This window comes from Hetaerina americana, unplaced genomic scaffold (genome assembly GCF_022747635.1).
Source record: "Hetaerina americana unplaced genomic scaffold, ioHetAmer1.1.p SCAF_1, whole genome shotgun sequence".
NCBI lineage: Eukaryota > Metazoa > Arthropoda > Insecta > Odonata > Calopterygidae > Hetaerina > Hetaerina americana.
Genome location: NW_027286069.1, coordinates 14,268,847 through 14,281,086, shown reverse-complemented (window position 1 = coordinate 14,281,086; position 12,240 = coordinate 14,268,847). Strand labels below are relative to the sequence as shown.

Here is a 12,240-nt window from a genome sequence, read left to right as displayed (position 1 = left end):
GGGTCACAGGCCGCCAAGCATAATCCGCCGCCGCTTCTCAGTTGCGAAAGATGTCTTTCCCCCGAACTAAACACTTTGATAACAGAAGGACCGAGAGGAGAAACTTCAATGGGGGAACCCTTGTATTAACGCACTCGGTGGGAAACTCGACGTCCGTGCGGGAACGAAAGCAAACAGGATGGAGTGTGATTCCCTCATGCTCTCTCGATTTAGATTGGTTAAATAACATAAATAAAAAACTTATTGATTGAGATTTTTATTTTATTATTCGCTGGGAGGTTGGGATTTAATTTACAGATCCATAAATTAATCACTTGGTGTTATTCGTAGACCAGATTTTGAGGCGGTGTGCCTCGATTGGCCCTGTTTCATTTTTTTTACATTTGAATTAACTATAGATGGCGATTTCCCCTCGCCCAGTCGAAGTGCTTTATTTAGTGGAGGTATCCGTAAGACTTGACGACGGGAGCGGCGGCGTAGGCGACGGGGGCGGCAGCATAGGCGACGGGGGCGGCAGCATAGGCGACGGGGGCGGCGTGGGCCACGACGGCGGGGCCAGCGTGGACGACGGGGGCCTGTGAAGCAAAAAGGTTCTCATTAGCGTCAACATACAAATGCATTCCTCTTCCCACACTTGATCCAGGGATTAGTGAGGGCAGTGTTGGTTTAGTTGTAAAACTAAGGATCAATATTCTTCTTTCTCTTTTCAATTTTTACTATTTTCAATGCGTGATTGTTTTTAACTTTTCCTATGGTACTAAATCACGAATTATTTTACTATGGGTACCCCCTAAAATGGATTACCAACCAGGATTTCTTTAGTTCAATTATTTTTTTAAAATTTGCGTACTGCAAAATAAATAATTTACTGCGAAAAGATAAACTATTATTCTTAGCTGGTGTTTAGAATGAATTTCTTTTATGCATGTATGTATTTTCGTAATCTGAATTAACTTACCATTTATTATATTTTAAAAACCAAATATGTATATATTTTTATCCAAATGGGATTTTAGTGTTCTTTTTCGTTTAACAAAGAAATAAGTTATTCTGAATAACGAATAGAGATGTTGCATCTGCTTCTTCGCTTAAATTTTACATTAATAGTATAGAGAACACCAGTGCACTTCAAGTTTAAATATTCGTGCAAAAGGCCCCAATTAATGGTATTTAAAAACTAAAGGGACATTGCTTTATGATTTAATAGCAATTAAATATTAGATGAGACTTGATAGACTTACCTTGACGGAGACCTTGTAGGTGTTAGCGTAGGACGAGGAGATGGGTGCGTGGGCCACAACAGCGGGGGCGGCGTGGGCTACGACGGCGGGGGCGGCATAGGCGGCAGGAGCGGCATAAGCCACGGGGGCGGAGTAAGCAAGGGGGGCAGAGTAGGCGAGGGGAGCGCCGAGGAGGTTGCCGGGGGCGGCGGAGACGGCGGCCACGAGGGCGAGGAGAGCGACCTGGAAGGAGACCAAATTCAGACGGCGTTACACAAACGAAGACACATGCCAATACATTTGGCAACGATTGCACAGCGTCAAATAAGTTCGTAGTATACCCTTTCGTATATTCGTAACCCTGCAAATATTTTAGTAAATGATATTTCCCTCGAGTAAATCACGATTCGCTCGTTGATGTCTCCAAGTGGTTTGTCATCAGGATTCAATATCTCCGTAGAACTTAAGTGTAAGAATCCGATATGTTGAGGAGCTCCGTGTTCCCCTTTGATGACTTCAGGGAAGTGACTTCGACATGTTTGGATGACGGTGTCTTCGAGTCCCTGAGTTATGATTACCGACTGTGTGAATGTTTTCATCGTGTCATGGATGATTGGATTGAACTAGGTGGTCATGTATTTGAACTATTTTACGCCAACAGTGTTGCTAGAGATATGGTAGTATAACGTTCATTTATCGTTCACACAAAGTTCCTAACCAGGTACTATTGATACGTGATACCTTTGGTAATGTTTATCCGAAACTTTTCAGACGCTTCTTTCCAGCTTCCAGGAGATTCATTTTTACCGATCTACGCGATAGCGAAACACGAAAATTTAGGCAGTTAACTTGTTAAGTAGTTGCATGCAAAAAATTCAAATTTTGTTGCTTGCGGAGTCATTTAATGCATAAAAACTGCAAGCATTACTTGGAATGTTTAAAGATGGTGAAAGTGAACTAGCACCTTACGCATATTTTGGCGAATTTATTTTAGATGAATATTAGTGACTCAAAGAATATTTTGTACATTATATATTTGCGTAAATTTCGTTACATAACTTATGCTGTGAAAGAACGGTTACGCTCTAATGATACGCAAGATTTTTGAAATATTTTATATTTTACTATCTGATATCTCAACTCCACTTCATCAGTCGTTTTACATTTAAACAGCTTCCTTAATTTGTTTTAAAGACTCATTTAACAGACAATTATTCCAAAAGTACTGAAAAAACCCCAGTTAACCCTTTCTTAACATATGTACGAAGGTTCATAGGATTTAAGTCATTCATAAATGCTATGCTAACGCAATGTTATGAGTTCAATCTATGTAAACATTTGAACTAAAACAGTAATCGCTGACGCATAATATTTTAAACACTTGGTTACATATCCTACAGTTTAAGACTGTCTTCAAATATTTTATGCATACGGATCATACTCATTACGGTTGTAAGTCTACATTGGGAATGACTAGAAGATATATGTTGGCGAAGGAAAGAAATGGGTATAGTTCTGCAAAAACTTATCGACGACAGACGTTCAGGTCCCCGAGAGAACGGAGCCCTCCCGTGGGAGGCAAAACAATCCTCCGTCACAGAATCCAAACGGGACTTGTCGTGAGGAGTAGGGTCAGAGACTCACCAGCTTGTACATGGTGGATTTGGAGTTGGCGTCTGCGTTGATTTCAGAAGAAATAGCGGATCTGGCGATCTGATGTGTGTGGTGCTGTTGGTTGCGGGACGGTCGCGTTTTATACCCGTCCATTGTCCCTCCCCTGCCTTTTGGTTCCCAACCTTCCCCACTCCGGCACCCCTCTACCTCCCCTTTCATCCCTTGACGGATCTGCAAATCACTCACCCTCTCACCCGAGCGATCTCGCTTTCTTCGTGACCTACGCCCAACCGGCAGCCTTCCCCCGTCACGCCTACTGCCCCCATCCTCCTCTCCGCGGACACCGTCCCACCTCCCAACCCCCACCTTCCAAAAACCCCCGCCCACCTTCCCACGGACACAAATTTCTATTTTTTCCGAACTTCCATTCCTGTATATCGTACAGGAATGGGATTCCTGTGCGATATCCATCACGGTCGCTCTAATCTTATTTTTTTTCATATACAAAAACAAGTACATTTTAGGTATAAATATAAATTGCGTCTAGATAAAATAAATATTTTTTAAACATCTCAATTAAATTTGGGGAGGTACTGATACATGTTCCATTTTCTATATCTCCGCTCGACATCTGAGTGTTTCCCAACAAGAGTGTTTCCCTTTCCCCGCGTACACCTACCGCCGGTCGTCCACGCTTGGCTCACTCCAGTTTCTCCCTGCCGTTGGCAGTGATCTTCAAAATTTTCACCTAATAGGTGAGCAAGTAATTACACTTCATGGTGGTTATCTCGGCATGGGCAAGACTAAGAGGAGGTAGGAGTGTGAGGCATTGTAGTAGTCGACCGATGGCAGTGATCAGAGGCACTTTTAAGGTTAGGTGGGTCATTGTGATGAGGAGAAATAGATGAGAAACCCGGCGTCACACTTTTTTTTGCTCTCGATTCCAAAGCCCGATGGATCCCATACTCTACATGAAGTCCTAATTTGATCCAACAACATTGAGTCAACTCAATAAAAAACATAAAGTGCAATCAGGTCTCTAAGCTCGTCTACTTTGGAGACTTGCTCTATCGTGTACAGGAATCAGATTTCTAGCTTCTATAAAATAAAAGAAGGCGAGGCGTTATTGGTAATCTCTTGTGTTTACCTATTTTTCAATGAACCTATTTAGCCTTGTTATTACGTTTCCCATGGCCCCAACTACCGTAAGAATTGGCATGATATGTGCGTTGCCTGTAAAATTTATTTCCCTCTTAGATTTCTGAGGGCCTAAACGATCACCATCATACAGTTAGTATTAGCAAAATTAACCATTTGGCAAAGCGGCTGACTCAAGGCAGACCTCCAATCTTTGAGTAGGGCAAATCTGGCCGACTACCCAGGCTTAAGTATGGCTTTCATGTCAGTATTTGCCAAATTTCAGAACAAAAGAGGTATTGATATCACACAGAAACTTAAACCCAAATATTAGTGGGTACATGGTTATTTGTTCAGCTTGGATACAAAGGGACTTTGCGGCAGGTTAAATTAATAATGATATTTATGCTTTATTTTTTCATTTATACGTATTTCACAACATTAAAATTATAGAATGTACTTCGTTATGTTAACTACAATGGAGAGGATACAGTCAAGGTTGTCTCCTATTCAATCCCTGTTGTCCTTTTCAATTGCGGATGCAATCCTAAATTGATCTGGAATTAATTTCCCTGTACAATTCTAATTTCAATAACGTACTCAATTTGTGAAAATAGAGATCTAATGGAAGTAAACATGAGTTTTCCCGTTAAATGCTTTTTATTTCGCGAAGTTTTTCGAGTCCTTAATTTTTTATTTCACCCTCCTAATATATCAAGTACAATTTATCTCGCTTCTGATCAATCAGTGGTAGATTTCCGAGGGCTTAAACGATCGCCAACGTAGCGTAGCACTCTCAACCCCTTGGGGTAGCAATTGGCCCAGAGATTGGGTAACCTTCGTCAGTGACTCATTGACTTGGTCTCCAACTCACGTTGTCCTTCGAGGATATTCACAAATGGTTATAACATTTTTCTTCGGTAGTTTGCATCCGGATCTGGAATTAAAATTGTGTCATTAGTTTTAATTGTAAAAATATTCCATTCTTATTTTGGTACGGCCGTCAGAAAATAATTTCATCCACTAAGTTTTTTTCAAGATCCGATGAACATGCGGGAAGTTCTTTTCCAGCTACTCATATTTGAGGTGATTACATATTAGGTTGGAATTTGATAATTAATAAATCAGTTGCGTAATAAGATAACTCATCTCCGCCATATTAATGATTCAAAGTTTCAATTGCGGCGTCATATTAATATTTTTATTATTGTGAATATTAGAGATAAATTATTATATTTTATTATATTTTATTATATTTTATTATATTTTAGAGAAAATTTTCAGAAATGCATAAAATAATAACATTAGTAAATTCATTAAACGATTTCACTTTACAACTAGAAATTAAACAATTAACCCACTACCTTCTTACGTTTGTTACATTTAATTTACGTTTATTAACTATCTTGCGATAATGATATTTGTCATTATCACCTTCAACATTCTGTAACATTATGATAGCAACACTATGGAATACAGGCACCGCATATACGTAACAAATTTAGATCCCTTAATATCATTTTTTTTTATTTTAACGCACATCATGTTTAATATTAGTTGGTATCGCTCAAAGCAATAGGTATTTTGATGATTAACTAAAACCGATATTATCGCTTAACCATCCCGTGAAATTTATTATATACCCATAGGAATAAAAGCATACCTGCTTTTTCCTAAATTATACCCACTTTTCCATAGTTTTTGTAGTCTTTGGAACTGAGGTAAGATGACAAATGAAACCAGCCACGAAATAAAAAAAAAGCTCGGAAAAATTTTTTGAAATACACATTTTTGATGAACAGTTATTTCCATAAAATTAGACATGGAACTGCTAATTGAAAGTTTAATTTCATGGTAGTTGATGCTTAGCCCTGTTACTACGAATTTTCGTTTATGCACATTTATTAGGTTGGGTGGGTTCCATCAGATGCTTCTAGTCTCCGAATTCAGAAGTGCCATACTTTCTTTTAACCGACGATGTAATTAATAAATTTCTTTGTGCTTGACATGGCTAACATATCACAGTTATGACGGGATACATTTGATGCAATAAGCATTCACATCATTGAGGTCAGCATGTTTGGAAGATTTCCATAAACTTCAGTGTTAATTGATTTTTTTATGTTATCGTGGAATGTGTACAGTTTTATCACTGAGAAAGATATTGTTTCTTGAACTAGGCCACAGCGTGTTAGCACTCATTGCTCCAATTTTATTATCGATTGGCAGCATCTCCATACATCAATAGGATTCCGCAATCACTTTAACTGACCTTATGTTGGCAGGTTGAAATCTAACAGGCTGTTCTCTCTCGTCTCTCTTGAATAATCTGGCCTCAAATAAATGACTGTAAATAGAATGTGTAAACTGTTAAAAACCTGTTTTTGGACCGACTTGTCACAATATTTCAACTCTTCAATTGCTACTTCCCTATTTCCACTTGGAATCCGGTTTCACCTCTCACATTTGATGGTTCGGTTCATGAAATAACAATAGTTCTCTGCTCAGGCCACTGAAAAAGCTAAAGTGGTAATCCATAAAATTTTATTGCCATTTATTTTGTTATTTCTTCATCAGCAGACTTGTTATTTAAAATGCATCAACTTTATTGTTCCCTACAACCAGCCAGCTGAACATCACAAGGCGTGAACATTTGCTGGGAAAACGTTTCACTTTCATTCACGCGCGTCTAAACAATTATTCCTCGAGTTCACAGAAGTTAATGGCAATTACTCCAAAGACCCTTTAATTCCATTATCCCTGTAAACTTTTATGGATATTGCAAATTCCAGGATCTCTTCTTAATGTTCAGTCGAAATTACCAAAATTGATCTTCATCCCCAGATCGGCTTCATTTCGAGTTTTGCCGTTATCATCAACGTCAATGGGCAGAAAAAGCCCACTTACTTTTCAAATAGTTTTCTACTTTAAGGTAGCTTATGCTTATAAACATTTTCCAGTAATGGACAAATTTCTGGATCAGCTAGAGTGGGATATACCTGTATTGTTACTTTTCCGCATCATTTTCCGTTAATCGTTTATTTATCGTGTATTATTTCGAAATATTTTAACTTTATTTCAATATCACATTCAGTATTTACGAAATGACATATCTCAAGATAACAGGAAAATTCGGTAAATAATCAAAACCAACGTTTTTTATTAATTATTCCGCAATACGATTGTTATCCACATAAATGAAGTATATTGGTAGTACCTATTTTACGTTCGTTATTTTAAGATTTTGCGATCATATTTAAGAAAAAACCTTGAAAATTGAGGATAAATTTGATGATTATGGATTCTAAAATTTTCTTTAACTTTGACGGCTTGAATATTAAGGAATTTTAGGTAGGTTGCAATTTTCACGGAATTCTGACGTCTATACGTGACTCTACCATGGCAATGATCATGGATGTCGTAAACATATAAGCAAACTATTTCCTCAATGCCAGATAATAAGAGTCTATTTGTTTTATCAGCATCTACTTAATATTCTCAATTATTATTTGTTCGAATGGCAGATGCAATGGTACTGTACGCAGAATAGGTTAGCATGTCCTCTTCACATGTGCTAAATAAAAAATGGCATAAAAAGTTCATTGCGGACGGGTTTGCAATTCTAGTTACTTATACGGCTACAGACTTGATCAATTTTTTTGTGCTACGGCTGCAAATATTCTGGTCTGACACGCGGGAGACCTTGGTTCGATTTCAACGGACGGTAGAGTTTTTCTATTCAGGCCACCGTTGTGAGAACAGCACTTCGCATACAGCACACCGTGCGCTGAGAATTCTGTTGAGCTCAACAATTGGCGACCAGATGGAACACATTTTAACGAGTGGACTAGAGGTTTCTCACAAATTCCCTTTTCACGCATGAATTGCTCCGAGAAAAAAAAATTCATTCCATTCACATCGACCGTTCAAAGGACGTAAAGAAAAACGTTGCTAGCGTCATGGTCATCTAAATGACCCTGGCCTAAGTGGTTTATGCGAATTTAAGTACATAATTATTCAAGAGTTTCCTGAGAATACATTATGAATGGGAGATACAATGCGAAAGCGCTTCTCCTAATTAAAGAATTCATTAGCGTGCTATCTCAAATTTATCAGTTTTTCCATCATAGAGTAAATACGTCGTCTTGAAATTTTTTTAAATAAAAAAAATTCGTAATCACCAAGAATATCAGTTAAACATTTATTAATCACCTTAACTGTATTCTGTGTTTATGTTACGTTTTATGCCTATGTAAGAAGGTATATACACCGAATGAAGTTTGACAGACGGAAGGCAAAGCCTTCCTTCATTACCGGTGCCATGGTTATATCAGAGTGGCGGATAGGCTGTTTGATAAAACGTGATTCTCTTCCTTCGCTTTCATGTATCATACTGAAACTCAAGGCATGACCAAATTTTTAGAGTAACTATTGGCAATTCATCAGATATTCCTTCTATCGAAGATTTGAATATATTATTTTTCTTAGTCGCAATTGTCTACTTCCATAATTCACTATGATGAGATGAGAGATGCAATAGTTCACTAATAAAATAGTTTCGCGTACTTTTAGTTAATTATAGACCAAAGGTATAGGACGAATCTTAGCGAAAAATTTTGGTTGTTAGTCTGTGTAAATTAAAATAAATTATTTCTTATGCATACCGTCGTCGTCTGCTACAGCGTCAGTAAATTGTGACTGAATTTCAAAAACTGAGTATTTTGTTGACTGGCTCTACAGATACCATTATTTCTTGAATTATGATGTGAGTCTGTGTGTGTATAAATACATATCAAAATATATAAATAAATAAATATATATATATGTTTATGTGGGTCGTGGTAGTCCAGGGGGTAGAGCATTGGACTGCTGACCAGTGTGCCCCGAGTTCGATTCCCGGGCAAGGCACTCTGGGCACCTGCAGCTCCACCCAAGCTATGTGATTTTTCGGGTACCAGGTCTTCCTGGGAAACCATAACCGGCACAGGGAAAGGAACTGGCCCCCCTACCCTGATGTGTGAATTTCACACGCCGTACAGGGCTTAGTACAGGGTGAACTCTGCCATCACCTACTAAACCGACCATCGGGTTGATTACTGTGCATATGGTTTATATATTATATATATGGTTTATTATTATAAATATAAATATATCACCATTTGTATAAAAAGTATCGGGAAAACCTTCGGAAAAACAGATTTATTTCAGATATACAATGCCTCAAATTTCTCCAAAATACATCCTTTGAGCATCGACATGCGCTTTCCAGCGGTTTTCCCACGACTCGAAGGCTGCCTGGTAGGCGAATTCCGGAAGGTCCTTAAGGGTACGCATGCAAGCTTCTTTGACAGCAATTAGGGTCCCATGTTAGTGTCCTTTGAGGGAGGTTTTCGCTTTTGGGAATAGGAAATAGTCTGCTGGTACCAAGGCGGGACTGAAAGGGGGTTGGGGAATAATCGCGATGCCATTTTTTTCATCAGGTAGTCGGTTATGTATGAGCTTTTACTTTTGGTCGTCCGTCAAGACATGCGGGACGAGTTTAGTGCAGATCTTTCGCATCGCTAAATTTTTAGTGATAATGGTGTACACTGTCATCTTATCAATGCCAATACGATTTGCGATCATCCACACACTTAACCGACGGTCCGCATTCAGCACTTAATGCTCACGTCAGGAAAAAATTGTTCCCGATACTTTTTACACACACCTAGCATAGCCTTCATGTATATAACATGTTATATAAACAGCCTATGGCTTGGGGTTGCTAATAAGCGTAGGCTTGTCCTCGTAGTTTTGAGGTTACACTGGAGCATTTGAAATGAAGTTTTGCAATATCTATTGTATAGGCAGAGCTACTTAACTTGACACTAAATACTACAAGTTTTTCAGTACTTCAGTGCGTTGTTTTTCTGTTCGACGACAATTACGTTTCCGTTTTAGGAAGCACCTTTAGGTAGATGTGGATTAATTTGTTTAAAAATTTTTTTCCTGAAAGACTTCTGAAAAGGCACTCGTCAAACCATAGCAACGAGCGCAATGGAGTACCAAGTTCTTGCGGTGTCAAGTCTGAAACATCCTCGGAAGCCCACGCCAAAACGAAGGAGCCCACTTATATGGTGGACGCCCCTTTAAAAATCAAATGGGTACTTCTCTCAGTGTGTTTTTTTCCCCTATATGTGAGGCTTCTTGGCGATTGCCAATTTTTTATTTCTTCTTGTGTGCTTCCATCCTGTTCTTTGACTGCACTATCTTTCCATCTCATCATCGGCCTTCCTATTCTTTTCTATTTAGCCATTATCTCAATGTATATAATTACTTTCCCATTCTTTTGCAAAACCCGCTCTCCATTTGCTTTGATTTTATATTCCCGTCTAATATCTAAATTTCGTTCTCTATCTTTCAATGCTTGTCCTCTGATTTTTCTTAATACCTTATCTCTGCAGTCTTCATATGTTTTTTTGTCTTCATTTCATTTTATTTTTGCAACATATTTTGGTCTCACAAAACCAATGTACGGCTAATGTGCTGTGGAACTTACTTTTTAAATCGGATCACAGAAAATTGCTCAACCTTCTTCTCGCAAGACGTATTGCCCGAATGCATGTATCTTAATAATATATATAATGAGTCAATTTTTCCCCAAAATCACAGAAAACGCAGTTTGGTGCATAATGCAGAATGTCTTCTGTATAATCACAACTATTTCGTCATATTTATTAATTTTCATATCAAAGATTTGCAGAAATGCTTGGAGTTAATATATTCGTAAGTCAGTTAATCATATCCATATTTTTTGAAACAATAATCCTAGATAAAGAAATGAAGGAGGAAATAATGTAGAAAATACAAGAAGAAGGTATATTCCTGCGTAGTAGATAATAGTCGTCAGGAATTATTTAAACCCTATCTGTAATTGGGAGAGTAGCTTGAATGACTGACCTAGGACGACCCATTTAAAGGTATGGCAAAAGGTAAAGAGAGCAGTCAAGACAAAATTAAATTCCCGTGGAAACCTTTTGCATTCGCATCCTTTTGGCTAATAAATATATTTAATTATTAGTGTGTTTCTTGACTCATTCTTATGCCCATTTCTAAGCTCTCCCAACCTAATTTTGAATTTTTTTGAATTCGTTTGATCATTTTGATAATTAACTTATAATTTATTTACACTCTCAAGGTCTACTTTGAACTACTTTAAACGGGGCACTGTAATGTGTATGTGATTTCTTTTATCCTGCAATAAATATGTGATAACTTTTTTCTACCACTTTCTGCTTACCTGAAAGATATTTTAATTGTTGAAAATAATTACATATATCGCGACCGTATTTACCAGGATATGTGCATCGAAAAACTCCGGATGGCATCCTTTTCGGGGCCAAGCTGGTCGTTTCATCTATACTCAACTAGTAAATACCCAGTTTAATAAATGGTATTATAACGCCTAACCAGGTGGGTAACGCCTGCTAGCCAAAAAGTCCCAACTTGGGGATATGTGTGCTGTGTCAACTCTGGTGGTTCAACCCCTGGTAAACCTGATGACAGATAAAGATTTGGAATTAGGATCCTTAGGTATCTCAAGGGACCCAAGGACGACCAGAAGCTGAGCGGTAGGCAAATAAATAATCAATAATGATGGAGCAATAATTATGCATTGGTTCAAAGGGTTTTCCGGGTTGTATTCCATTGTCAAAGGTAATTGGGTATATCTAAGATTGAGAAGCATCGCCAAAGTTGCTATAAGTTTTAAAGAAAAATTTAACTCTTTATTTTTCCAATAATTCATTGAAAGAGGAACCGTCATTACCTCGAAGTATATTCTTTTGATTCATCAATATACAATGATGATAACAAAGGTAATAGTGAAAATGTTGCCATGCTATGAGTAATATGCCTACATTTCAACAGAGACGAAAACTCGAGCAACTTTCCACTTAATAATTCCACAGTGAAAATTTTCAAGAGTTTTCCTCTCTGTTATTATGGAACAGTTCCAGCACATCACTCCTAAATCTGTAAATTATGTCTACATTTTTTCATCAAAACGGAAAATTGACTCAACCGATTAAGGGAAACGCGCTCTTTCAACGCAGCTAATAAGCATATTTTGCCTTTTGCGTTTCCCATTAAAATTCTGTGGAGTTAATTCACGTACTCTACATTTCCGAGTATCACGTCGCAAAAGATAGCCGTGGGTCCTGACCTTAGACATTCTACTCAGCTGCTGCTGGAGAGATGAGAGTTCAATGTAATGCAAAAAGTAGGTCAA

General features: G+C 38.0%; 1 protein-coding gene across 1 annotated transcript; it reads right to left on the bottom strand.

Annotated features, from left to right (window-relative positions):
• Positions 1-240: 240 nt before the first annotated feature.
• On the bottom strand, positions 241-2,930 carry LOC139700161 (cuticle protein 38-like). Its single transcript, XM_071598733.1, has 3 exons — positions 2,865-2,930; positions 1,242-1,463; positions 241-575 (listed from the first exon to the last, which is right to left on the bottom strand). The coding sequence occupies exons 1-3, from the start codon at positions 2,874-2,876 to the stop codon at positions 435-437; spliced, it is 375 nt and encodes a 124-aa protein (XP_071454834.1). The 5' UTR covers positions 2,877-2,930; the 3' UTR covers positions 241-434.
• Positions 2,931-12,240: the final 9,310 nt, after the last annotated feature.